This window comes from Solea senegalensis, linkage group LG4 (assembly GCF_019176455.1).
Source record: "Solea senegalensis isolate Sse05_10M linkage group LG4, IFAPA_SoseM_1, whole genome shotgun sequence".
Classification (NCBI taxonomy): Eukaryota; Metazoa; Chordata; class Actinopteri; order Pleuronectiformes; family Soleidae; genus Solea; species Solea senegalensis.
In genome coordinates this window covers 17,857,185-17,884,425 of record NC_058024.1, presented here as the reverse complement: position 1 = coordinate 17,884,425, position 27,241 = coordinate 17,857,185, and the positions used below count along the sequence as shown (strand labels likewise).

At 42.0% G+C, this 27,241-nt stretch overlaps 5 protein-coding genes across 9 annotated transcripts in view; 3 read left to right on the top strand and 2 right to left on the bottom strand.

Annotated features, from left to right (window-relative positions):
• The window catches only part of igsf21a (immunoglobin superfamily, member 21a), a 146,092-nt gene extending 143,779 nt beyond the window's left edge, over positions 1-2,313 (top strand). For all 3 annotated transcript variants that reach the window (XM_044023330.1, XM_044023331.1, XM_044023329.1), the window contains one exon: positions 1,018-2,313. In XM_044023330.1, the coding sequence (XP_043879265.1) occupies positions 1,018-1,094 (77 nt within the window). In that variant the 3' untranslated portion in view covers positions 1,095-2,313. The remainder of the gene's footprint in view (positions 1-1,017) is intronic.
• Positions 2,314-2,390: 77 nt separating this feature from the next.
• On the top strand, positions 2,391-8,740 carry klhdc7a (kelch domain containing 7A). The gene has a single exon (XM_044023328.1). The coding sequence runs from the start codon at positions 4,885-4,887 to the stop codon at positions 7,177-7,179; it is 2,295 nt and encodes a 764-aa protein (XP_043879263.1). The 5' UTR covers positions 2,391-4,884; the 3' UTR covers positions 7,180-8,740.
• A 500-nt stretch (positions 8,741-9,240) lies between these two features.
• cfap107 (cilia and flagella associated protein 107) lies at positions 9,241-10,402 on the bottom strand. The gene is made up of 4 exons (XM_044023535.1): positions 10,367-10,402; positions 10,107-10,215; positions 9,573-9,755; positions 9,241-9,308 (listed from the first exon to the last, which is right to left on the bottom strand). The coding sequence occupies exons 1-4, from the start codon at positions 10,400-10,402 to the stop codon at positions 9,241-9,243; spliced, it is 396 nt and encodes a 131-aa protein (XP_043879470.1).
• An 822-nt stretch (positions 10,403-11,224) lies between these two features.
• aadacl4 (arylacetamide deacetylase-like 4) lies at positions 11,225-17,244 on the bottom strand. 3 transcript variants are annotated; one of them, XM_044023332.1, is made up of 6 exons: positions 17,191-17,244; positions 13,338-13,412; positions 13,111-13,235; positions 12,520-12,745; positions 12,203-12,266; positions 11,225-12,091 (listed from the first exon to the last, which is right to left on the bottom strand). In XM_044023332.1, exons 2-6 carry the CDS (start codon positions 13,399-13,401, stop codon positions 11,308-11,310), a joined length of 1,263 nt encoding a protein of 420 aa, XP_043879267.1. In that variant the 5' UTR covers positions 13,402-13,412; positions 17,191-17,244; the 3' UTR covers positions 11,225-11,307. The 3 variants fall into 3 exon arrangements, with proteins under 3 accessions (XP_043879267.1, XP_043879269.1, XP_043879268.1); XM_044023334.1 differs by lacking the exons at positions 13,111-13,235; positions 13,338-13,412 and having other exon boundaries at positions 17,191-17,227; XM_044023333.1 differs by lacking the exon at positions 17,191-17,244 and having other exon boundaries at positions 13,111-13,384.
• A 25-nt stretch (positions 17,245-17,269) lies between these two features.
• Positions 17,270-26,890, top strand: dhrs3b (dehydrogenase/reductase (SDR family) member 3b). Its single transcript, XM_044023337.1, has 6 exons — positions 17,270-17,889; positions 21,940-22,083; positions 22,409-22,528; positions 22,974-23,212; positions 24,780-24,905; positions 25,013-26,890. The coding sequence occupies exons 1-6, from the start codon at positions 17,695-17,697 to the stop codon at positions 25,095-25,097; spliced, it is 909 nt and encodes a 302-aa protein (XP_043879272.1). The 5' UTR covers positions 17,270-17,694; the 3' UTR covers positions 25,098-26,890.
• The last annotated feature ends 351 nt before the right edge of the window (positions 26,891-27,241 follow it).

The window sequence follows — 27,241 nt, the reverse complement described above, 5'->3', positions numbered from 1 at the left end:
TCTGAGAGGATTAAGAAATCCTGACAAATATTTGACTCGTATGAAACACATGACTTTTTTCATGAGTCAACTTATATTAATTCTAAAACGATATATCATCCTGACTCACTGGACTGCAATTCCTGCCAGATCAAATATTGAATATGTACTGAGTCTAGACACACCCTTGCTGTCAGGCTCAGATCACGATTGTTGGTGCAGCCACAATCTAGATAAATTCTAGGTTACATCAGCAAAGGCACACCCAGTCAGTCTGAGCTTCTCTCCACTACAACAGCTCCACACATGCATCTGTAACATTTCCATAACCGAGCAACAGAAAAAGAAATTGCAGCATAAAGCTGCCGTCTCTGCTGATCTCTCGTCTATAATCTAGTGTCCCCGCTGTGGAGCCTCAGAACAACAAGTTCAAAAGATAAGAAAAATGGATAAAAGGAAGCATCGCACCATTTTTATCTCAACATTCTTCAAATAATGGGGAGGAAAGAATATCTTTGTGTTTTACTTAAGTGTACCAAAGGTTATGTGGGGACTATTTTGTGTTGTTCCTGCTAGTGAAGTGGCAGCAGTACACTGTGTATCATTAATGTGCCATTCCAATAACTCCACAGGGCATGTGCTGCAGCAATTAATACACTGCTTACAAATAACTGTTATTATACTGCTATTATATGTTAATAGAGCAACTTGTCATTGTTTGAATACATACATTATTCAACTGAAGTACAGGTAGTTTCGTAGGTAGGTTGTAAAAGCAAATTTGATTGTTGCGCATTTACCAAAACACCAGATGCAGTGAATGGAATTTATTGTGGTTTACAATAAAGCTACCCATGGAAAAATACAAGGTTCCTTCACATTCAAATTGCATTCATCGCATTTGAACAGGGTTACAAGGCGTGAAAATGGGATTAATGTACTACAACGCTCTTTTAGAAATATGATGTTGCTTATATGATGAATAGGCCCACTGAGAAAATGTGTCCGTCTGATTCACTGTTTCTTTGCTGTGTGTAGATGGAGCCTGCCAAAAGGACGTGCTCGGACTAATGTGGATGGCACTTGTCCTCACAGTGACAGTGGAAATGACGTGAAACCGCTCATGCAAGACACACACACACACACACATGCTCCCTTCTTACACAACATCCATATACCCACACATGCACACACACACACACACACACACACTTTCCACAATCCTGCAAGCCTTCTCCAGTCACCAACAGAACTTTCATGCGTCAGTCGATCAGGAACCAGCGCCACCACCACAGGATGGCGCCCCCTCTTTTTGTAACACGATATAAGATAAGATATCAAAAAGAACAACGTAATGAACATTACAATAACCACCTCCGATATAGCCCCTCCCAGTTACACCTTCTTTTCGTTTCTTGTCCCACGTCTGCCTGTTGACCAATAAATCCAGTTGATTTCAAAACAGAAAAGAAAAAAAAGAATTTGGATTTTATTTTGACGAGTCACTTGCCGTTGATGTTGACTGAAAAATTTGAAAAGTGGATCTGGCTTAGGCTGCGCCACCATATCACCCACACCCTGTCTGTTACTTGTCCCAGGACGCACCTGATTTGTGAGATGCTGATAAACCGCAGGAGACAAACACTGACGCTCCAAGAGAACATTCTTTTTTTTAATCAATATATAAGTATTCCCTTTTTCCTGATGGTTCGGAATGTACAAGAGGATTGAGAATCGGAAAAAAAAAAAAATCTCCTTTTTGAGTGTATTTTGTGTACATCAGTGTAAATATTGAAAATAATTAAAGAAGTTATATGGGATATGGTGAGGAATGGTTGCTGAGATAGTTGGAGTACTCCACCTTACTTCACCTTTGTTTGTACGTCATTCAACACTTTTCAGAGATCATTCTTGGCTGAAAGGACAGATACATTAACAGCCTTTTTGTTTTCTCAGTTGGGCTCTTTATATCTGTATGGCAGGCTTCCAGGACCAGAGTAAAAAAAAAAAAAAATCTGACATACTGTATGTCTGCTGTTTTGGGGTTGTGGTGCATGTGATGTTTGAGGATTCTTTCTCCTTTTGGTGTGTTGCAATTGACAGCACTGCAACTCATTGTCACTGGCCTGTAATCCAGTTATTTACTTGTGACATACTATCTTGAGTGACCTACATTGTGTACAATACATAACTCTTACCCACACATTTACAGTACTATAGGATCATTTTAGCCACCATTCCAGGGAGGAGCCCACCTGAGGCAGCGTGTGTAAAACAGGGTTGTTGCATTTGTTTCATTTCACCTGTATTAAAATGGAGAGATGATAAAACTCACATGCCTTGACTTTACTTAAAGCATTGTGTTCAACATGTGACATGTTTAGTTGTTCCATCTTCCAGCAGGCTTTTTGTTTGGTGATAAATGTAATACATGTACATCTACAGTGTGTGTGTTCTGATACTATCCATATCTGCCTGTTTAATATTTTGAGGGAATTGTTGACAGTCTCACTTTATCAGGGAAAGTCAGTCTCCCAATGTCAAGAAAACACTTATACTTATTTGTTCTTAACTTCAGTCAAGTTCCAAAACTTACTTGGTGTTGGATATTTTCCGATAGTATTGACCATAAAGTGGCCCGTGAAGGAGATTCTGACGTTGCTGTTAACCTTCTGCACATTGTTCTCATTCACACACAGTGAGGAAGAGCTCAGTGCTAAGTAATCCTGCATTTTTTGGACTTCACAAGGATTGCAGTTTAAGATATTTGAAGGACACAACACATATTAAGGGATTAAGGTTTAAGTCAGGTGGGAGGTAAGAGCAGAGATTTAGAATAGAAAGGACAAGCCTGTTCTTTTGGGATATTGGATCACCTTGTCAAAGTACAATCCATATTCCTGTATTTCAGAGATGAGAGATGAGAGCTGCAGAGCACAAGTATTATTAACAGATATTCATATAGGCTGTGAATTGTTATTATTATTTTTTCTCAGTGAGGGAGGCAAGGGGCACAAATCCTTATCTGCTAACTCTATAGCATTTCAACTCAGCAGGCATTTTAATTTTGATTCAAGAGACACTTGTGTTCTCTTTTCACTTTTATTACTCACTTTGCATTCATGTGAGGAGAAACAGGTCCATTTCTGAATGCATTGGAGAGTGCACAAACCTGTCACATCTTAACCACTATAACGCTGGACGACATGTGTGCGCCTGTGTGCACATACGTGGGTGCATATTACACCACCTTTATCTATGATAACAAACCACTCAGTATTATTTATTGCACCTAATTGACTACAATGCTTCCTGGCAGTCCCCACTCTTATTACTGAAATAACTGTTACACTTGTCATTGTTCCATTGAATCTTACACACCTATCATGAATGGAAGAAGCAATAAAAAGGTGAAAGTGCCCCAACACAATAAAAGTTTCTTTTTCTCAGCAGTATTTTGAATAGTTCACCTTAGCTTGGAGCAAAGGTGAGGATAAGACATTGTCTCTGTGGCCCATCTGTGAATTATTCAGGAGTCAGCCGTGCTTGCAGAATCCAGTTTCCATTATGTCATCTGTAGGCCCAGTTACCAGATGACTAAACAGTCCCCATGTCAGCTAGGACACTTGACACACCCTCAGTATGCCTCTCTGCATGATGCACCTGACATTGCTCCTCAGAGTATTGCTAAAATAAACACTATCCTGTTGTTGACCACAGGATCACTCTAGTGTGTTATCCGCAGCCAAAATGACAGCCTGGCAGTGGTGATGGAATGACATGGCATGACGTGTGACAGAGTCGTTGGTTTGTATTTCAGTATAGTGCATTCTCTGGACAGTTTTTTTTTATTATTATTAACAGCTCTGTGTGTTTATAATGCCAAGTGCCATTTAGCTGTCCAAGAGCAATCTCCAGCTCCCTTTAAGTGACAGTAATTGAAATATCTGCACTGGTAGAAAAGAACCTTTGATCTGCGGCAAGGCTGTGCAAACAGTTGTATCCTGTTTGTAAAGTATTTGATAAATGTCATCTATCATCACTCCCCACCCCTTATTCAAACAGTGTTTTCCTCCTGCAGCCGTGTGTTTAAGCAAGTTAAGGAGTGTGATCTATCATAATGTTTTTATGGACATTTTGCAGACTTCCAAAACAAATTAAGCATGACCTGAACCACCCCTGTTTGTGTTAATGTAACTGGCACAGTAAGAGAGGCCAGGGAAAGTGCATAGAACAAACAAGAAACACCAGTCAGACATACGCAGAGCCCTAAAATATATAATATAGATATAAAATCTATTAATAAGGAAGCTACAGCATAAAGCATTAGGGATGAAAAAGTCACTACATTTTCCCTGGCATATCACAACAGAAAAATACCCTTATACATAGGAGCATCCACAAATATGGACAATAGGGAAACATACAACTGAAAACAAAAGTTGCACGTGTCTGTCAAGTAAAACAATGAAAAGGAGTTATATACTTTAACGTTTATTACAGAATAAATAATAAATAAAAATTGGCATTGTTACACAAAGTAAAAACAAGGTCTTAGTTTCAGACATAAGGCACTTTGATGATCTGGGAAAAGCTTGGGTGAGTCAGCAAATTGCATACACAAATATTAATCCATTGGGTATTTTCATATTCCTTGTATGACTTGTAAACTTGAACAGGTGGTGCATGACAAGTGTCCCGCCTCCACTAAGCTAGGATGCAAATAGTGCCTCAACAGGTATCAGTTTACGCTTCCTTTGAGTAAAGAGGAGCAGTCATCAGATCAGCAGCACAGCAGCTCTTATAATGAAAACCAGACAGCATGCTACCATCAACTGAGACGCATTGAAAATAACATTCAATAGGATCAGTCAACCAATCATCGCCTCCATCTCCGCTGCAGCTATGCCCATTGCAGAGCTTTTGGGAGTCCAGTTCGACATGCAGCTGGGGTTGAAGCTGAGTATCTCTGTGGCTGCAGTGGTGCTGGTTTCATGGGTCTACAGGTTCTACAGCTCCAGGGGCAAAGAGAGTCAGCCTGTCGAAGACAACAAAGACACTCAAAATGCAACCTGCCAAAACTGCAAGACAGCACTACGGTGTCAGAACTCACCACAGCATGACGCAGGAGATGGGAGCCATCGACCTGTGTCATCACACGCAGACTCGACCACTGAGGACCTGCCTTCTCACAGGACTGAAAAAACAATAACAGAGACCCATCCACATCAAGCTGATAAGGGTGAAGATGCATTGACAATGACATATAACGATCAAGATGTCAGCACAGAAGTAGAGACGCTCACTCATCAGAATCAGGCAGAGGTTGCTACCAGTAATGTTTCAGTAGGATCTGCTTTGAACCTTCCTGATCCAACAGAGACTGGGATGATCAGTACAACGGGGCGCCGCTCCCCTTGCTTTTTGCAGAGGCTGGAGGGCATCGTGGGTGTGGGCAGGGAGTTAAGGCAGGACTTGGAGCACCAGGGTGCCTACTCCAGCTTCCTCTCAAAGGCAGAGATCAAAGTGGAAGATGCCAACGTAGTGCTGGAAGGAACAGGAGACGAGATTGTGCGTGGAAAGATATATGATTACTATGTTGAATCTTCCTCTCGTTCTGTCTCTGATTCACACACAGTGCTTGGTCAGTATGAGAGGAATTCTGAGCCGCAGCCAGTGGAGTTTGGGAGCCGTGTCAGCAGCCCGACGGACTCGTCTTCCTCTTTGAGCCCCATCATTATGCGTGATCTGGTTTTATCACAAAGCACTGATGAGGATGTCTCCTCACTAGGAAGCGGCAAGCTGAGGCACCCTGCAAGGCAAGTACTCCTACGCAAGGAGAGCTATCTGTCTGCAGCAGAGCAGTGTGCGCTCCCCATCCCATTTATAACTTCAACAGTCTCAGCTCCAATAATTCAATCTCTGGCCTCAGCGAGCAATGAGCCACTCTCTGTTCACCCTCTGATCAGTCTCTCTACAGACAGCAGAGGCCCTGATGTGAGCAACGGGGTTGATCTAGAGACTGTAGCAGGTGCTCCATTTTTACACCTTCCAGTAAAAACTCTTGATGGCACCAATTTGGAAAGCTTGACTAGCAAGCTTGATCTTGGTAACTGCTTGGAGACACTGTACCTGGCCAAAAAACATGGCCAGACCTCTGTGCAGCAAGCAGCCCTGCAGGTCATGTCAGACAACTACCTCCAGGTGCTCAGGGACCCCAACATCTATGGGCGACTAATGGCTGGTGAGCGGGAACAAATCCAGAGACAAAGAACAGCAGGGAGAAGATTTGTCATGGTGGCAGATATGGACCCTCAAGACTGGACCAGGGACATAGGAGGGCAGGCAGCAGAGACAGAGCAGAAAAGGACGTCTAGTGCCGTGTACTATTATGATGACTACAAAGACTCCTGGCAAACACTCTGCCTTATCCCACAGGAGGTCATCTCTAAAGCCTGTGCCATGTGCACAATGGATAACTATTTATTTGTGGCTGTGGGCTGCCAATGTACAGGCAGAGAAATTACACCCTCAAAGCGTGTGTTTTGCTACAATCCTTTGACATCCATTTGGAAGGAGATCAGTCCTATGAATGAGGCCAGACCGCGCTGCAAACTGGCAACACTGGAGGGCTACATCTACGCCATCGGAGGGGAGTGTCTTTCGTCAGTCGAGCGCTATGACCCACGACTGGACAGATGGACATTTGTGGCTCCACTGCCCAATGATACATTTGCTGTGGCACATCACGTCACGGTGTGCAATGGAGAGCTTTTCGTTTCTGGGGGAACTCTAAGATATATGCTGCTGCGCTACAGCCCCAAAACCAACGCCTGGAGGCCAAGTCTGTTAGTAGGTAACAAAGACAGAACAGCAGATATGGTTGCTGTGGGGCGATGTCTGTATCGGTTTGATGTTAACCCGTTGCTGGGTGTTAGTGTGTATCGCTATCATACGGTGGCTCGAGTTTGGTACGAGTGCAGTTCCAAACGGCTCCAGCGCTGCCCTGTCTTTCGGTGTGTCACGATGGATGGCACAATTTATTGTATCAACCGCCAGTACACCATGAAGTTCGAGGCTGATGAGATCTCTCCTGCCTTTACAGACGTGGATTTGAGTGTCCTCTCTGCAGTGAAGGGCATACTCATTCCCTTTGTCCTTACACTCCCTGATAAGGAGCCTCGCCAGACCAGTGTGTAACAAGAATTCAGTTTTCCACTGATGATAAGATGAGGTGATGATGGAGTATATAAACGAATCATGCATTACATCAAGTTTCTGGGTTGTAAAATGACCACTATGCTCTAATTTCTTTGACTTGTTGTTTAGTTAACATTTTACAAGGCATCTATATTTGAATAGATTATGTTGGTCTGACTATTGCAAAAAGAAAAGTGTGTTTGTTATATCTAGCCCAGTGACACTACATGAAAAGTATGAGACACTTAATGGTGGTCAAACTGATGTTTGTTTAAATTTACGCAGGGTGTGCTGCCATGTAAATTGTTTGCTTCTTTGATTTGCCACTTTTTTTTCTGCCATGAACTTTAGATTTATATCATTCCAGATGCTTGGTGTCGCTCTGTGCTGTAGAGATAATGCATGAATATGGTACATCTCAGAGTAAATGAGTTCATTCTACTCTAACACATTACAGAGATTGGGCAATGTGGGCGTAATCTATCACTGTGCGATGTTTGTCTAACTTACACATTGGCCTGCAAACAGTGTAATTATCTCCAGTTGCTTTTTAAACATGACATGATGTAAATTGCTGTGTTATACCATATTAATATGTTAGACTCCACAACAACTTCTAAAATTCTGCTAACACTTTAAATCACCCTCCTTCGTTTGGCAGGAAAAAGTGTATTTGTTTAACCTTGACTGTGCAGATTCTTTGTTCACTGTATCTTGTTTTGTATAAACAAGAAATATATGAATTTGTTTTTCCTTACGTTTGTATCTAAAATGAGTAAGTATTGGGATTAAGCCAAATGTAGATATATATGTATATCTTTTTTTTTTACTTTGAATGTGTTTATATTATCTATGAAAAATGCATTAGATTTACTGTTCAGTTCAGGACATGAGCGACACCCTGACAGGTTTACAGAGAGGGACGTGCTGCTATAGCACCACCATGTGGCTTAATAGGCAAACATGACTATGCAATGGGTGAGACGTTGAGCTCTTCTCTCGGCACAGAGGTGTCGTGTGACACGCAGGCATCAGCAGCACAGTACAGTGACCTGTTAACAGTGGGTGAAGTAGAGGGTATCAGTTGCACTGGAGGACAGCATGCAGGCGGGGAAATGGGAGGCAGACGCAGATGGCTGACCATCAAACATAAGCACTTTTTATTTTTCCTAATTAAACACTTTGATTCCCTGTAATTAAACACCTAATGAGATGGGAGTTAGACATGTCCCTTCAGACACCACCATCAATGACTCGTGCGTTCTGGTACTTAGGTCAGCCCTAGCGTCAACACAACTCAATTTATTTATTATTTCTTCTGTTCGTCTGCTCTTTGCTTTTTCTCTATAGCAGTGTAGAAGAAAATGTTCCCTGATAAGGAAATGTTGTATATTCTTGGATGCTTCTCGTTTGCCTCAATGCTCAGGTTCGCTCTGGCATCAACACTGATTTTATTTTATTTTGTTTTATTTGTCTGTTCTTTGCTTTTTCTCCACAGAGGGTAAAACTTGACAGCCTGCTCTGCGTCTCAGACTTAAGTGTAAAGAGAGAGAAAGAATTTGCATGCAATTATCCTTAGGAAGGGTGAACATCATTCACACCCTTATTCTTGCATGCAGACTCACCACAAATACAGCAATATATATACTACTATAGAAAAGCTACTAATGGCACAACACTCAGTAAATCTACAGTAGTGCTCACAGCAAGAGAACAGATAGAGAGAATGCTGTTTTGAAAATCCTGAATTTCCCAAAGTATCTGCTTTATCTAATCTCTTCACACAGTCGACTATTAAAATGAAACAGAAGCACAAGGCGGCTAAACTTGGAGCAGTGCTTGACAAATATCATGTGAGGCAATTTGAGAGCCACATCTCTAAGCCTGTATGATGGGACGGGACTTGCAGCTAGCGAGCATTGTCTTAGATCCAGGACCGTGGTGTTGTGATTTTGCTGTGTGGAGGTGGCAGGAGTGTGTGCATGAAGCCATGGAAAAAAAGCGTCTCTGGCAGAAGGCACCGAGTGGGTGCCTCGGCTACGCTGACCTGTAGACGGTCTGCTATGCAAGGTGTGACTGCTGCTTTTCCAAACAGCGCTTTGTGGACTGCAGCAAATTGGTTGGAAGGACTGGAAAGGAACACAGAGAAGAGAAAGTTAACTGCCATGTTACTGTAGCTATTAATTACACTGCTGACTGATTTTGAACAATAAAAGGCATCTGGGGCCACATGCATTTAATTGTTCATGAGCACAACTGCTGATGTGTTTTGTCCACACAATTAAGTGTGTTTGCTCTACATTCACAGTACTGGTGCCTGTGTGGCTGTTTTTCTTCCCCATAATTTGTACCTCCGGGTCCCGGTGGCATGGGACTTTAAACTGCGGTCTTACCAGAAATTGGCAGGTCAGACCTCTCAGGCTGCCATGTCAAGCTGTCGCGATGCCAGGGTCGCAGAGTGGGCAAAGTATTGTTGCGCTTTGTCCCATAGCTTTCTTCATACTGCGTGACCAAATGATGAGAGGGTGGTTGGCAGTATTGACCAAACAGCTGCTTGGATGGAAGCCCCTGGAAGACTATAAACAGAATGTCTCAACATAGCCTGGATGCTCTGGCCTTTACTGGATTAAGATATTGAGGGCATGACCATTCTTTTACAGTAATCTTCAAAAGACTCGCCATGTGACAGCCGCAAATTGCTCTAATTAGCCTTCAAGGGTCCGCTAGGACTAATGATTTTACACATGTTTCATGACTGCTGAGTTTGACCAGAAACTTGCTTTCATGGGCTTTTATCACAAGCCTTTATCTTGACTCTCAAAATTATGCAAAAGTGGCCACAATCTCGAGAAGAAAGCCCTGACTTGCAGGGTTGTGACAGCCATTCAATTGGTGTTAATGCCATGAATGAGCAGTTAAAGGCTGACCTCGGCTCTCAGCAGGGCACATCCTCTCAAAGATGTCTGGCTCGAAGTCCCAGTGGGGCCGGTAGTCTACACGATTGGTGCTCTTGGCTGTCTTTGGCTCCCACATGAACTGTGTCAGACAGAATAAACAGACGTTGCAAAGAGGACTGAGAAGGGGAGGGGGGTATACAGTACAGGGGCTTGAGCAATGAGTCCAGGACAGGGATCAGCAAAGCTCACACTTCTCTATTGATCTGGGCTGTTGTACAGTATTTTTTAACCAATTTCTCCTGCCTGATCCTGAACCAGCGGTCCATGGCCAACCTCACATCAATGCAATTAGTCTCCAGCTGAAACCTCGCCCACTAGGAGGCTGTGCTGATGTAGCTGAACTGAGGCTGCCTAATCACTTTGCTATAGATTTGACTACCAGCTGAGGTGCTACAAAACATTTGGCAGACTGCCACTGGTTATGTTTTGGATCTGCACAATGAAAAGGGATGCATACTCAACCAATGTTGTATGCTTAATCGAAACATATCATTTTGATTCAAGCACCACTAAAATTATCTTTTCACAAACTGGCGCAACTGTCTTCCGATATCCTTTGTGCGATGTTGCAGAGTGTAGAGCGTTGAAAGTAAATCAAATTCTGATTTTTTTTTCTCTGCCCAATTCCCAAAAAGCCTTGTTGGAATAGTTCTGCTCTAACTCTATCCAGCTTTGGTCCACCCCTGTGTGGCGTATACTTTGCCTGGTGTCAAATCTGAACTACCGTTAGAGCATGGTTAGCTTGTCAAAAGATCACATGTGGGTGAAATAGAAGAGCTCTGTTGCCATGGATACAGCAAACACTGAGCAGGAAGGCAAGCAGAGTATAGTGGAAGCAAATTGGAGATGTCTTATATCTGTGTTCAAAGGAAATACATTCCTTAAGGCCAGGGCATGACATTTACCTTTTAGCAGTGTACTCTATAATGTTCAAACTGTGCCAGAAATTGTTCCTAGACTTTGTGTCCGGCAGGCTACTTTTCATTTTTTGGAAAAAAAAAAAAGAGCAGGTTTTGTTTATTGATTTATGTGGAGGGCGGTTTGTCTTCTGTGAACAGTATACTTTTAATAAAGAGGAGTGCTGCCAGTGGAGGAAAGTTTTGTTTATTAAACTGTGAAACAAGATTTTTAAAAAGTACAGAATAAAGTACATGACCCTTTTTTATGATCTTCACAGTGTTTCCACATAATTAACAACACTATCCATGACCCACAGTGCAGAGGGAAAAGTGAGCCAGCCCTGGTTGAAAAAGTTAATCATGCCATGGAAACCGTGCTTCACATGTTGCCAATTGACATCTCTTTTCAGATCCAGTAGCCTTTTCCTGTAAAGTATCCCATCATCCCTCAGGACATCATACTCACAGGTGAGAATGAAGGTGGGCGGGGTTTTCTTAAGGACCGCATCTTCTGCCAGTAAAGGGGAGACCTCAGGTTCCAAACCAGCTTTGACTGTGTGATACACATTGCCATCATATTCTGGGCTTTGGCGCTCACTGAATCCACGTGCGAGGCACTCCGGAGGTAAGTTGGATGAGGAGAGCCACGCCTTGTAGCACGGCCTCAGCTCAGTGGGGACATGGTTGCCCTCTAGCACATCTTGGCACACAGATATGTCCTCGCTGAGGTACTGCAGGAAGTAGAATGCCATCCGGCCACGAAACAATATGGGCACGGCATGATTCTGCTGGTATGAGGGCAGGTTGAAATCTGCCATCTGCAGTGCTGGGTAGATGAGGACCTGAGCACATGGGAATGGCAGATGTCCATCCTCTCTCTTTGCCAGCCTTTGGCACAATGCTGCTGCCAGATTAGCCCCAGTGCTGTCCCCTCCGACTGCCACTCTATGCGAGTCCACGCTGAACTCTGCCTCAGCAACTGACAGGAAGTGACAGATTGCTGCCTCACAATCGTCCAGTTGGGCTGGGTATCTGTGCTCAGGGGCTAATCGGTACCTAGGAGGGGTGAGAGGAAAGAAAGGGAGACAATATGTTATATTCTGGCAATTTGGTGGGGGGGAAAAATACAGTTATTTCTGTGCACAGTGTGTGGAGAGGTTTATTTACCCAACAGAAACAACAGTGGTGTCAGACTTCATGGCAATGTGCCGACAGACTTCATCAACAGAATCTAGGGAGGATTAACAGAACACCACAGTTAATGAAAGATTTGTTGAAGCACAAACAGAATTTTGTGTTTTAATTTTGTTTAATTTGTGATCTAAATCACTATACACATGTCCAGCACCAAAGATTAACCACAGTGAACTGACTGTCGTCCATACAGCTGTTGCATTTATTATTATTATTATTAATAATAATAATGATAATAACTAACTTACATTTAATGTTATTTTTAAATGATCGTAACAGTGTGTATCTACCTAGACTGCCCAGTATCCAACCTCCTCCATGGATATATATGAGACCTCTACTCAACCCATCGCAAACCTTAGTGGGTTCATAGACTCGAACTGGCACATCACAGAATTTCAGGTCCTTCACTCTCAGACCTGAAGGAACTGGATTCAAGCGATTCAGAAAACAAGCCATGAACCATCGGATGAAGCTGACCTGATGACAAATGCCTAGATTCTGCAGAATCCGGCCCTGGCAGGAGAGGAGACACAGACTTATTACAAGTGGAAGACAACGGTAAACTGAAATAAAGTGTATTCTTATTCTTTAACCATTTTTACTATGGCAATATCAAAAAGGGAAACACATGACCTTGTCTTTATGCACTTTTGTTGACTTGATTTCTTATCTAAAACGTTCTTCTTATCAGTTGCTGAAGGACACAGAAAGAACAGCTGCCTCTGACATTATATTAATATTGCATTATAGCAGAGCCATTTTCCTGCTCATTATAGGAATACGTTAAAGTCATATTTAAAAAAAGAAATCAATTACAAACATGCAGATAACATAAAATAATAAGCACTAATGATTCCATGGATGCTGTAAATACTCACCACAATTGCTATGCCAACAAACAAGCCATGAACTATGTGCAGTTTCCCTCTATTTGCAACCCCACGAGGAATGTCTGAATTCATCAGCTCAGAATACACAAGTCCAATTACCAGGAGGAGGAAGGCTGCAACAAGAGCAGCAAAGCCAATTATTAAAATTGCCGAGCTGATGTCCATGGTGTTGCTGGGCTTCTCAGTAAGTCATTTAGAGTAAACGTTTTATCTACCTGCTTTGAAAATCTTTCCACCCCTCCCACATCCGCATGCAAGGCCTTTTGTCCTCAGTTGCATTCACTGACTTCCTGTTGCCCAGGGAAAAAAATAATTATATTCCTCAACATATTTTATGGCTATGTAGTGAAAGAAATTATATGTTTCCTAAGGAAACCGAGCTGTTAATGGCACAAAACCTCTTTATGTCAATACCATAGTTTTCATTACCCTTACATTTCCATTGTACCAATTAAGATGCCTTCCAAACCCAAGAGATATTCTTACAGGTATCTGCTTCAAGCTGAATTCTAATCAGAGTGGCATTTTCATTGCCTGGTGTTTATGAGGAGAGACTGAAAACACCCCAATCTGAACTTTCGTTGCTGATCTGTAGATGGCAGTGATAGCATGAGAATAAATAAACCGTGCCCTCTGAAATGGGCTCTATTTCCATTTTTGCATTTTGTGTGTAGCCTGAACCCATTTGCAGCTCACTGCAGTTTACATCTTAAAATGTTTTGTTTTGTTTTTGCAAATCCACTGCTTTACTTTTAATTTCACTCCAGCTGGAAATGCTTAAGTATAAGTTTGGAGTGCAAAGTGACTGTATGTATTCACTGGTGTAATCTATTCATTGGTATAATCTCTGAAATGACCAAAAATCAGTGCAGCATCTGGAGTAACATTGTCTTGAGTTTTTTTCCAGCACACGAGAGCCTCTCAGTCGTCCCTAAGTAGCTGAGCCTGCAGCACAAAGAAGCCATTGTGGGACTGTTTTTTAAACTCTTCCCAGTTGCTGAAAGGGTGCTGCATTCAGTGATACCAAGTAGAAATCACAGCACCAGGGCCAAAAATCACAGACTGGAATCTTGTCTGAAGCTTGTGGATTCCTAGTACTTGTTCTAGGGAGACATTCATGCACTGTCTGCTTTGTCATCCTGACAAGCACCTAAGACCTGACCTATTTCCCAGATCGCACACAGAGACGCTGCCTCCTTTACAACAAAAAGGCTTCAAACCAATGATGTCGCTCAGCACTTATGAGACCATTTCGTTGACAAATACTCCATCCTGCTTGTAAAAGTGATGGCAAAGTTTTGCCATAATTGAATGTCGCATCTGGACTTGTGAATTATGAGGCTTCAGAATAATAACGACCTGTCAGTTTTAAATTTAAGTCAAGATTGCCTTATTTAACGTGAAACTAGCTCTTTTTATTTTGCATGACAGTGTGTTTTAATATTTTAATATTTTTTAAATGTGATATTTTAAATGTCTAGTGTGTAAGAATTAGTGACATATACAGTGGGATTCTCGTATCTAAAAGAACGCTGTAGTTCTTTGTCGGCATGGTGACCTGTGTGACCTTCTGTCTCAAAATGCAAAACACAGGCATCGGCTCTGACGTCTATTTGGGCTGCTGTGGAAACATGGTGGCACAAGATGGCAGTCCTTCTCTTATAAAGGGATGATACACTTATGCAAACATATTAGAAACAAACTAAAAGGTATCATATTATATTTCCTCCTAAATGCCACAGAATGACACAGGATCTTTAAAATCCAACCATAGTCTTTTTGTTCTGATCTGATTCCATCTTATCATCTCATCATTTGCCTTTACTGTAGAGTGGCTCAACTCCCATAGTTATGCTATAAATAAATGTGACTTAACCACACTAAAAGGAAGTGAAACGATCTATTTATTTAGCTTAAGCGTATATCTATTAATGACTCTATTGGGGTGCTCATTTGCGTGATTAATGTTATTTTGGCATGTGTCACTTGGTTAACTTGGTTTCGTTTGTTCAGTGACTTTGCTGAGATTCTTTGTTTGTGTGCGTATTTGTTTTGCTTAATTAGGTGTGATTGCAGCATCATTGTTATTCTGTGTGAGTCAGTCAGGACATTTTTATGCACGGATAAGTCAAGCTGTTGTTGTAACTCAACTATGACATTTAACTGGGCTACTGTCCTTGTCCCAGTACACAAGCACTAGTGGGGAATCGATTCAATGAATCAAAGTGTGTGTGATTCGGCTACACTTGGTGGCGATACGGCCACTTTCAGCTTGTTGTATGCAGTGTTTGCTGGCGGCTATTTGCCACCATGTCATGTGCCATTGCTGTTGTCTTTTTCATTTTTATACCAGCTTCTTGTATTATTTCTGGGTCAAAGTTTGGGGCCAGGAGCCATGGTACAGAGTGCCTAGGCCAGATTAGGGTTGTGTCAGTCCAGCAAAAGAAGAGTTCATTCTGATGGAGTCAAACCCCCATATTTGAACTATCAGAACTATAGTAGTAACATAAACATTAAAACTGAAACACTAACGATGTTCCTTCACCTCAGCCTTATCATCAAACCCACACACTAATGGAAGCTACAATCTCTTTCAAGGAATCTGCCAAGATTTTTCTGACTGTTAAAAAGTTATTTTTCAGTATTGATATTTCACTGAATGCTGCCAGAAAGCTGCTGTCTTTCTCGACGTGGCCACCCGAACCCACACAGAAATCATTTTAATCCTACGATTAATTGACAAAGATTAAATATAAGATCATATCATTCTCACTGTATGCTGCCACAGCTATCAGCGTAAGCACAGTCGCTAACATTACCAAGTTGCTGGTCTATGAAACAGGGGAAGCTCATTTCAGGCCCAGTAATTTATACATAATTGTATCCATTCACTGACTCATAGAGATCAATTAAAGCTGGTCTTTATTAAATGAATGGGAAGATACTGTAAATGGCATCAGAGGTGTGATGTGATGAACAGCTGATTCTAAACAAACTTGTCATATAGCTGTACGTAAAGTAACAAAATGTAAATACAACAGTACATTTATTTTAGGACGAAAAGCAGGGTACACGCTGGACAGGTCGCCAGTCCATCACAGGGCCACATAGAGACAAACAACTATCCACTCTCACACCTATGGTCAATTAAGAGTGTCCAATTCACCTCATCCCCATATTGCATGTTTCTGGACTTTGGGAGGAAACCAGAGAACCCGCAGAAAACCGATAACCATACCCTCCAGCATAAATGTATCATTTTAATCTGAACATTTCCAGACAAAGATCATATTTATAATACACGTTTAAGGGGGGATTTTATTAATGAACTGATAAAAAAAGTTATTTAACTCCAATATTAGAATGACTGGGATAAATATGGAATTGTATTCTGTTTTCTGTTTAGGGTAAATTCGTATAATTGTGGCACAAAGTACAAGATTGATCAACTTATTATGTGCTGGAACATTGCACCACAAACCTATGCTAATAATACACAAACTGCATCAATACATAATAAGTAACTTAATATAGTAAAGCAGTAATCTGATGTGAGAGCATGATAAATTGTTAAATGTCTTATTGCTTTATATCTGTTTTGACAATCTATCTATCTATCTGTCTGTCTATAATAGAGGTTTCAAGTGTTTTTAAAATTATGTATGACTTCTGAAATCAGAATTACAGAAGATCCACTGTATGTTTACATCACAAAGTGTTAAAATGGGGTCACACTTGAAAGGTTAAAACAAACAAAAGGTATGGGTGGTTTTACTGCTCATTTTATTATGTTAGTCCACTTTTAAATTGAGTACAATTTTAGTGCAAAAGTCTGTTTTCAGTCGCACAAACAGAGTGAAACTGCAGTTTAAAGAGACATGGAGTCATCCAATGTGGAGTCGGCCACTGCCGGGGACCCGGACCACAGATTAGGAACCACCCCCGCTGTAGACACATGAAGGGGGTGGGGACCAGGCAAGTAAAGCAACCACTCAGGTCAGACGGGCACTGGAGTAAAAAATATTCATTTCCACTTATCATGTCAATCAGGATTAATGCTTTACAAACCTCCCCTTTAGATTCGTCCAGGACTTTTCACTGGTGGAAGCAGCGCAGCCGGAGCAGAGGCGGCAATAAAAGGCACGACAGCAACACAACGCAACACAACAACAACAAAGTCCGGCAGCGGAGCGCGCACCACCGACCACCGACCAGCGTCGCTCGCGTCGCCCGGAAGAGCCGTTTCACGTCTTCGCTAGTTGACAGGCGTAAAGAGTGACCACTCACTCACTCACTCATTTCGAGTTTCATGTCGACTGACATGTCGGGAGCTCCCTGAAGTCACGCATTTCCGCGCTTGTGTTCACTCATGCAACGGTGTGTGTGAGACTGCACGTGAAACGAGTTGTGCATGCGGACAAACTTGCACGAGCTCATAGGTCGGTGTGAGTGTGCTGCTGCTGCTGTCTGTGGGAGGATATCTGCAGACTGCTGCTGCTGCTGCGCGTAAACTTGCAGCGTAAACATTACGGGGGCTCACTTGTCGACTGCCCGTGCGAGCACTTTATCGAGATGGAGTGGAAGAGCGTGGGTCGTATGTTTCTGTTCCCGTTGCAGATGTTGTATCACATAGTCAGGGGCACTTTGGTTTCACTGTTGCCAAGCAGAAGGAAGGACCTGACCAAGGAGGTGGTATTGATCACCGGTGGGGGACGAGGCATTGGACGTCACCTCGCCAAAGAGTTTGCCAAGCAGGGAGCCAGAAAGGTAATTTCATTTCACCTCGGAACACTTGTTGAACACACGCACAGCTGTCACTCTTTCCAAATGTAGTATAAGTTATTCACGTGCTTATTGTGTGTAGGAACTTTGCTACCTGAGAAAAGAACCCTGTCTACCTTTCACCTCAAGAGTGTTATTATCGCTCTCATGTTGTCTGAGAGTCCTGATCTCTACTATAGCTGATCCAGTGAGACTAGAGACTCAGCTCTCACTATTGCTCAACAGCCTGGGTCAACTAGGGGGCAGGTGTAGATAACTTTTATAGCGGCTGATAAATTTGATTAAGCAGCAGCTCAGCACTTGGCTGACATTTATTCTGCTGAAATCTGGACTGATTATGTTATGACTTGTCTGTTCTGATCTTGTCAGGACCAGTAGTCCTCTTTGGGACCAAATCCTGGTCCTGATGAGGCAGAATCTCATCTCTGAGGGCTGAGATTTGAATAAGGATAGCTGTCCTTATAAGGACTCCTGTCTGTGCAAGCCTGTGTTTGTGTGAGCTTAACATCTTTGTGAGAACTAAACAATATGAAGACCGTAGGACGTAAGGACAATTTCAGACTTTCAGTGGCTCATCCTCACAACTTTAAAAGTGTTTTTTAAAGTTAATGTAGCTAACATGTTCTGTTAGGTCCTGTTTTCAAGTATTCCATGGTACTGCATTATTAGTTGAGCTGAAAACAAATGCAAAACACAGCAATTATAATGAATTATAATGATTTTTATTACAGAAACAAAAGTGACATGCAGGGAAATGATGAAGCAATAGTTCAACAATTGATGATCAGTGATTTATTGAACCTCTGGAGTTATGATCCATCATTATTATTAACAGCTGGACATGAATTAATATGCATTTTGCATGCTGTTACTCATGTTTTGATCGTTTAGGCAAATGGAATCAGCTCTTTAAAATACTTCTCTGCAAATTTAACCTATATTATACCTATATTACTTAACTTGCTTCACCACTCCTAACCATGCACCCCTCCTACCCCCAACCCCAAGCATCCGTCACCCCCTAACAAGAAGCCTTCACTGGAGCCTGAACTGCTCCAGGAGACGGTTCCTCATCCCTGCAGGTCATGCTCACGCTCACTTCCCATCATCATCTACAGCTATAGATTGTCTGCTCATCCTGTGGGTGAACATTACACAGCTGAGTGCCTGCGCCACTGCACTTGAGTCCCTTAAGCAGTAACATGTTAATACAGAGTGGCTCTATTTTTGATCACCTTAGATGGGAGTCATCATTACACATGGAAGAAAATGGTAGTAATTTCCCCTGTAGAACGCATTTAGCCGCCCAGCTGCGGGTTGTAATTATCTGTTTGTATGTGACGTGCACTCCACATCTCAGTTGCTCTCTTAAGGTGCAATTTTAGCAGCTTGAAAACATTGCTAAAAGCCCAATGAAACATTAACGGCCTACCTCTGTCTTTCACTGTCATCTCCTCGGGGAGTGAGCAAGAAGAAACCAGTGGGTTTTAAAAGCTTTACTTTGCAGCTGCACAACAAAGCATGTCACCATGCTTTTCAGCGCCCCATTGTTGGGTATTATCAAGGTGTGAAGGCTTTGAAAACAACACCTGTGGTAATGTGGATGACAATTACTCCCTGCCTAAAGAAATGCTAAAAGGAAATAGGACGGTAATTATGAATAGCGCTAACCTCTATGAACTTGCGCTCACCCCAATTTCAGCTGCTTTTTGATTGACAGGCGGAATTTCCTTTTTCCCCTCCGCTCAGGCTTTGGTGTTTTCATGGTTTGAAGAATACAAGCTGCAGAGTCGATAAAAGAATTCGGCAAGATGGAGAAACAGAGACTCGACGGGGGTGGGGATGGGGGTGGTGGGGGTGCTCTGAAACAATAAACCAAAGTATTTTCAAACACGACATCCAAGTTCAGAACACTGTGACATGGCTTTCCAAGGCAATCCCACCAAGTTGTCACCAACGTTAAACAACAAGCTCATTTCAGTGCTGGAACATTCAACTACCAGGAGAAAAAAACGTGTTTTGCAGAAAGCACAAGATTTTTAGGTGGTTGTTAACATTATGTCAAGTGATCACTACACGGAAGATGAATCTAACCCAGACACTGACAACAGGTTTGTGTGTGTGTGAGAGAGAGAGAGAGAGAGAGTGTGTTGTGCTGGAGGCGGGAAGCACACCACTCCCAGCTGGGTATTGCCCTGCAACTGACCTTGCTGTCTCTGCAGTAATTAGACAGCGGCAGGCGACTGCCTCCTGAACTCCTGCTGCCCCCTCTGTGTGCTGCCTCTCTGTTGGCCCTTACAATGGGTGTGAAAAGGAGGCTTCATACCGACCCATACATTCAGAGCGAAGACGTAGAGTGCCACTGTAATTCAGCTGCAGCTATTGGGGACAAGGAGACGTACAACTCGGCACTGAATGGTATTTTCACCCTTGCTTCTCGTTTCAAGCTTTGCTACATTCGTTTGTTGATTGCAGAGCTTTCACTTACATCGCGCGTTGATGTTAAGTCTTGTTAGGCATCCTTAGTTGGCTCCATCACCGATTTACCCATGGCAAGGAAAGAGGCTTGTGCAGTGTCTATTAAAACACACAGCACACATAGCAATTTGACCAAAGCGTGTTTGTTCTGAGTGTCCTCTGTGTGTTGTGACGGGTGATAAACCTAATGAATTAAAAAACACTGTAACAGGAGAGCACAGTTTGAGTGCTGACTTTTAATGAGAGCTGTCGGCTTTGTTTGTACGGCTCAAATCCTATTAAAAGCTTTCAGTCATTTATCAGGACCTGTCTGCCTTTGCTGATTACTTAAATGGGTCTGCAAATTAAGCAAACAGAAAAAGAGAAACAATCACAAGCAACTCAAACAGGGGCCGTTTACAGAGGAAGTGCCGCTCCAGATCTGATAAAGAAATGGAGAACAAATATCAGTCTTTAATGTCGCTGGAGTTGTCAGTGTTCTAACTTTGGTTTGCTTCTATCATTGCTACCAAAACATAAAATGGATCGCTGTGTAAGAATGTGGTTCTTTTTAAGGAATCTGGCTTTTTTTTAAGGATTGTGGCTTTAAAAAGCCTCCAGCAATATTTGGCTCACCTAAATAGGACTGGGAATCCTAGTTTTTTCTGTTTTGTTTAGTTTTTTTAAATCAATATAAGATTCTTAATACATGAATATATATATGTATATATATATATATATATATATATATATATAATATTCCAGTGTTTCTTGCACAAGCATACTTTGATATGGTAAGGTGTCATTTTATGCTTACAAAGAAAGAAGGGTAAACTACAGTTAACTAAATATTGCAGGAGTTATTAAGCTTTGAAAGATTTTTATTTTTTTATTTTAAACAGGATTTCCTGTTTGGCCGTCTCACCCAGCCCCAATGCAAAGTGGCTCTTGGTCCCGTTAGTAGATGAATTTAAACTAAGTATATGTTGGCACACATACAGTGGTATAAAACAATGGGACTTACTGACAGTCTTTCAGATACACCAGATCACTTTCCAGAGGACTCTTTGCTCAAATGTTAACCTTGGTCATGGGCAGTCAGCCAAATCCCACGCTGGTGTCTTCAGCACTTCACACACGCTATGTTTTTAGACTCCCTGACCGAAAATGACAGGGCTCATCTACTCAACAGGCCATGAAATTGTTTGGAGAATTTGTCTTTGAGAGATGAGGAGGGCTCATTCCTTGATTTCATCACCTTTCCCTGACCCTGGAGACTGGCAGATCTAATTGCCCAATCACTAGCCCACCCCCTACCTTCCCCCTTTGTCCAAACTCTATGTTCCTTTCTCAAATAATGACCAGCCTTCTTCTGATCTTCGAGTGGATGAAGAGACAATTCATTCACACAGCAACCCCCCAATTCCTTAATCTTGCTGAAAAACTTGGTTGAAGTGGAAATGGCCTCTCTGTTTTCTAAATCAAACATGTGTTTTGCTGATGACTGACTACTTTTTTTTTTCACACAGAACAATCTCTATTTCTTTCTAACCTTTTCAAATGCGATCATTTTCCTAGGTGATCTTATGGGGCCGGACAGAAAAATGCCTCAAAGAAACGACTGAAGAGATTTCCCTCTCAGGAACAGAGTGCCATTACTTTGTGTGTGATGTTGCCAATCGTGAAGAAGTTTACAAGCAAGCCAAGGTGGTTCGAGAAAAGGTACACCTCTTCAATATTTATAAAGATGTTTTCTACCTGACCACAGGGAAATGCCTTTTGCACGCATTGCAACACATCATGAACAATTTCCCTGGGATGCCTCTGTGTCTCATCTGTAATGTATTGGCTCTGAGCCACTCTGTCTCCCATCTGGTGTATAGATTACACGTCATCTGAAATATCTGTATAAGAGCGGGGAATATTTCTGACAGCTCTGTTGCAGAACAATTGCATCATCTTATGGAAGCAGACAGAAAATAAACATAATGTGTGCCAGTTTTTCCTCCCCCTCCCCCCACCTCATTGTTGTGCTCTTTAATCTCAGGTGGGAGATGTTACGATATTAGTGAACAACGCAGCTGTAGTCCACGGCAAAAGTCTTATGGACAGCGACGACGACGCCCTTTTGAAATCCCAACATATCAACACCTTGGGACAGTTCTGGGTAAGACTTGCAGTAATTTGAAGCACAGGCAGTTCTCGTGTAGAAGACGGGGATTTCCTTGAAAAGGATACTTGTCATTTTCATATTTTTGATCAGAGCGTGACCGTATATCTGCAGCAGACAACTCCAGGCTTGCCAATCATGTTTTGCCACTATGGCAGGTGAAGTGGGGTATTTCCAATTTACCTCTCAGTCCCTGCAATACCATAAGGGGACTCATGGCATTTTGACTATTTTAGACTATTTTATTTGCAGACAGATGTGCAGTTATCAACTAAATGGAAATGGAAATGTATTTGAGCCACAATATGAGCCAGTTTATTGTTGACTGCTTGTCTGTTCTTCTTTTATTTGACTGGATGTAATTCACTGTCTGTTACTTGACCTTGCTGCGGTTGCTACTGTTCTTCGATTCATTCTCCTCTTTTTTGCATCCTTGACTCAGACTACAAAGGCCTTCCTGCCAAGAATGCTGGAGCTGCAGCACGGCCGTGTCGTATGCATAAACTCCATCCTGTCCCAGTCTCCCATTCCTGGGGCCATAGATTATTGCACCTCCAAGGCCTCATCACTGGCCTTCATGGAAAGCCTGACACTGGGTCTGCTGGACTGCCCTGGTGTTGGCTGCACCACAGTACTTCCCTTCCACACCAATACAGAGATGTTCCAGGGCATGAGAGTCAGGTGAGAATCCACTTACAAGTGAGAAGTGAAGTTGTCATTTTAATTTTATACATATATATATACAGTATATAATATGCTTTAAACTGTTTTAAACTGCTGTAAACCCACATTACATGGGATATTTTGAGTGAAGTTTTTAAAAATAGAATACAAAACTCATGCAGTGATGAAGCTTTGAGAGGATGCATGTGCATATAACACATGACCATAATGCAGAACGGACATGAAGGTTGTGGCAATGCGCTCAAGACAGAGAAGACTTAATACCTTTTTATGGCATTATTGTCCCATCCCGAGACTGAAATGTGTAACTGATGAGTGGACGTTAAGACGCTCCAGTCAAAAATATTAGAGCATCGGTGACCTCAGCTGCTGTAAGTGATGTCATTTTTTGTCAAGTTCCACTACTCCCTGTCTGTTGCTGCATTCCCCTGCCTCCTCCATACATTACCTCATGAATGTTTTTGGTGAGGCTGGGCATAAATTCACCAACTAACCGCCTACATTTACGAGCAGAGAGGATGACCTCTTTAGAGACCCATGTCATTGACCAAACATTTCACTTAAAACAGTTTTTAGTGATGGCATTCGTGCATTTGTCGTCGCTGTGCACATTTTTATAGACTCTGTACTTTGATCAGGTCCAGTACCGCTTACCCCTGCAAGACCCTGAACATCTATGACACTGTGTTCCCATGGAGGTGCATGACTACAGCTCACCTCTGACACGGCGGTGTAATAGCTTTGGAGGATGTCACAAACATTTTCTGTATAGTTTGGACGCTTTCACAAACAGTTACACCCACTGAGCACTTCTTTAGTAAAGCGTGTGCACACAACCACCAAAAGTGGATAGTTAGAGACTGGAAAACCAACCCGATCTGATCAGTCTCCGTTCTCTCAGTACCCATCATTCACATTTTCAACACCACGGTGTATCTGAGTATTGTGATTGTTAACTGTCACACACGAGTCTGTACATTTCCATGCACAGTTAAGGTGAGCTACAGCGGTTACTGTCATTGTCCCATTATAGAAGCACGAGTAAGGATTCAATTTATTGAATGTAGTGTGTCTGCCTCCACTCCACTGTGGGACGAAACACCTCCTTTGGTTTCTAGTTCATCACATCGCAGCTAGTTTGAATGTTGAGTTTTCCTATCCTCCCTTAACTTAGAAATGTCTCATCCCTTAAGCTGACAGAATATGAAATCAGTCTCCTCATCGGTGCAAAAAAAGGGCTTTATCTTAATCGATTTTGTCCGGGTTCAAGCAGGGGTTGGGAAAGAAAGCCCAGGCCAGCTCTAGTCCGACTCTGGTCCAACTGGTGTGTTAGTCTGACTTCGAGAAATCCATACTGTACAATTTCATTTGGACTAATTGTATTTTAAAAGTCCCAGTTCCAGTTTTTTCTAAAGTGACTTCTAGTATTGTAAGTATGTTATGGAAAAATGATAATGTGAGGATGTTTTTAGAGCCATGGCAGACTTTGTTTGCACTGTACTTGAACGTTTTCAATCTCTACTGAAGAACAGAGTGGTCATCACCTCCCTTGCTTCTCTTGCAGGTTTCCTCAGCTCTTTCCTCCTCTCAAACCTGAGGTTGTTGCCCAGAGGACAGTGGAGGCAGTGAGAGCTGATAAGGCTTTCCTCTACCTGCCCTGGACGATGCATGCCCTTGTACTTCTTAAAAGGTAAGCAGTTCATATTTGATTTCTTTTTTTTTTGGCCTTGATTTCACAACAATTATTATTTTGTACTTAACATTCCATCTCTTGTTTTTATGCACTTTTGTTTTTAGCTTCATGCCACAAGTTGCACTTGAGGAAATCCACAAGTTTTCTGGGACTTATACCTGCATGAACACGTTCAAGGGGAGGACATGAACCTGGAGTTCACGGATTGTGGGAGTGACCTCAACATCTCTGGGGTATAATGAAGGGAATAGGGACCTTGAAGACATCTGGAAGCACAGGAGGCCCCTTAATAGTCTGAAGAAAAAAATACTTAGGGGACATTCACTAGGGGAATACTCGTGCAGGCAGAATCAATCACAACACTGCAGAAAACACCCTCGTCCCATTTGTATGTGCATATCTGTATGGTATGGAGGACTGAATGCAATTCTCACATTGAACACAAGCCATGCATAGATCTATACCAGTAGTTGTTCTGGTAGTTTTTTTGTTTTTTTTTTGTGATACTTTTAGTCTGTTTTTACGCGTTTTCTTTTATTTTATCTGCCTTTTTAATGTGTCTTTGAATCAAAACTAAGTAATAAAGTGAAGTTTTAGAGACACACCGGGCGTCTTTGTGCACAACGAAAATAGAAAAGAAATGAGTTTGTGCGAGGTACAGATTATTTGGTGTCTGGATTTTGACTCCCACAGCAGCGTGATAGCACCTTTGATTTATTCCAAGCATGAGATCAGAGACTGTGACAGACGATGTTGTCAAAACACACACTCTGACGGGGTGGGGGGGCGGGGGGGTGTGCATGTGTATTTCTGTTTGCTCTCTGCTGTCAGATAATGGTGCAGCAGGCTCGTGTAAATATCCATAAACATGATGTTCTCAAAGTAAGTTGTTCAGGACTTTATTCTCGCACGTCCAGAACACCCCCCCATGCGATGAAGATTTTGGAATTCTGGAAGGACAACAGTCATATTGAGGCTTTAATTATGAAGGTTTAGAGTTAACTGAAAAAAATAAATCTATTTTATTGTTTGTCATGGATATGTATCTTTTCAACTTGGCTCACATCATTAACTTCTAATTTCTCCAAATGTGTGTCTGTATTACCAAACTTTCTGAGGCGTATTGCGGGGGAAAAAAAAAAAAGCCGTAAAACTTAAATTAAATACTGGTCTGCAGCCATGGGAAGTTTGCACATAGCAGCATCTGATCTAACAACACCAAAGCAGCAGAAAGTGCTCTGTGATTTCATCATGTGGTTTCAAGTCTGTATCAGTATCAGTAAACATCAACTCCACTACAGAATGATAGATGAGTAGGTTGAGGTTTTGGGACGTGTGCTCATTACCTTTGGTGCTTTGGGTTGGAAAACCATAATGATGCCACATGCATCTCCGCGGTAAATCTGATAATAGCTTCAAATTGACTTCGTACACCTGACGTCGTCATAAGAATGGTATTCGTGTTCTCATCTGATTCTTGTAGGCAGTTCTGTTGACCTGACATAAATGTGTATGTCTGTTGAATATTGCCTGTTAACGGGGAAAACCCACTACCCACATCAGAGCCAAGAACATTTTTTAGACATGTGTGAATCACAGACTCTCTTTTGCTCATACATTTGACTCACTGACGCAAAATGCACTTATGTAGAACTTAATCAAACAGGATAGTATCGATCCATCCAAGGGCATGCAGTCCTGGGCAATATGTTTTGCTTTATTACCCTATGTGGAGCCTCATTGACAGAACATCGAGAAACCATTGATCAAATGTACCACCAACAAGAAGCTGCTGGCCTTGCAGTTTTGTCTAACGTCTATCATTTTGAGATTAGACTGCTTTTTTCTATGACAAATAAAGAACAACAAAAAGTTATTTAACTAAATGAGAACTATATGTTCAGGTTACTGCTTTGCTTTCCTAAAACACAAATGGCCATCAGTAACCATGGGCTGCAATAAAATAACTAATATGATTAAAAGCGTTGTTCTTTTTTCCCCACATCTTAGATGGCAGACAGTAAACCAGAGGTTATGACTGGGTTCGTCAAAGGGAAAGAATAGGCTAATAAAATTGGAAGTACCACATTTAGATTTCTTAAATTCCTAACTGCACATGTTTGGATTAGAAAAGCATACAGATAGGAATCAGTGGTGACTGTATGGCTGGAGAAGGAGAATGTTATTGTGGTGTCCGATGTTGCATTTGAATGATTTGTATATACTGAGTCATTTTTTTTAAGGACATAATTATGTTGCCTAAGAGTGCAGTCAGTATATCTGAGTCACAGGAAAAAGCAATGTTCTGTAAAAATGGAACTAAGTGCAGATTG

Bases quoted from the DNA above. Each gene is read 5' to 3' on its own strand.
- klhdc7a (XM_044023328.1), top strand. From the start codon at position 4,885: ATGCCCATTGCAGAGCTTTTGGGAGTCCAGTTCGACATGCAGCTGGGG.
- dhrs3b (XM_044023337.1), top strand. From the start codon at position 17,695: ATGGAGTGGAAGAGCGTGGGTCGTATGTTTCTGTTCCCGTTGCAGATG. The intron at 17,890-21,939 runs GTAATTTCATTT...TCATTTTCCTAG, and splicing joins CCAAGCAGGGAGCCAGAAAG to GTGATCTTATGGGGCCGGAC. The intron at 22,084-22,408 runs GTACACCTCTTC...CTTTAATCTCAG, and splicing joins CCAAGGTGGTTCGAGAAAAG to GTGGGAGATGTTACGATATT.
- aadacl4 (XM_044023332.1), bottom strand. From the start codon at position 13,401: ATGCAACTGAGGACAAAAGGCCTTGCATGCGGATGTGGGAGGGGTGGA. The intron at 13,236-13,337 runs GTAGATAAAACG...CTCTTGTTGCAG, and splicing joins TGGAAAGATTTTCAAAGCAG to CCTTCCTCCTCCTGGTAATT. The intron at 12,267-12,519 runs GTAGATACACAC...AATCCTCCCTAG, and splicing joins TTGGATACTGGGCAGTCTAG to ATTCTGTTGATGAAGTCTGT.
- cfap107 (XM_044023535.1), bottom strand. From the start codon at position 10,402: ATGGACCGCTGGTTCAGGATCAGGCAGGAGAAATTG. The intron at 10,216-10,366 runs GTTAAAAAATAC...TGTCTGACACAG, and splicing joins GGATCAGGCAGGAGAAATTG to TTCATGTGGGAGCCAAAGAC. The intron at 9,309-9,572 runs GTAAGACCGCAG...GTTCCTTTCCAG, and splicing joins GTCTGACCTGCCAATTTCTG to TCCTTCCAACCAATTTGCTG.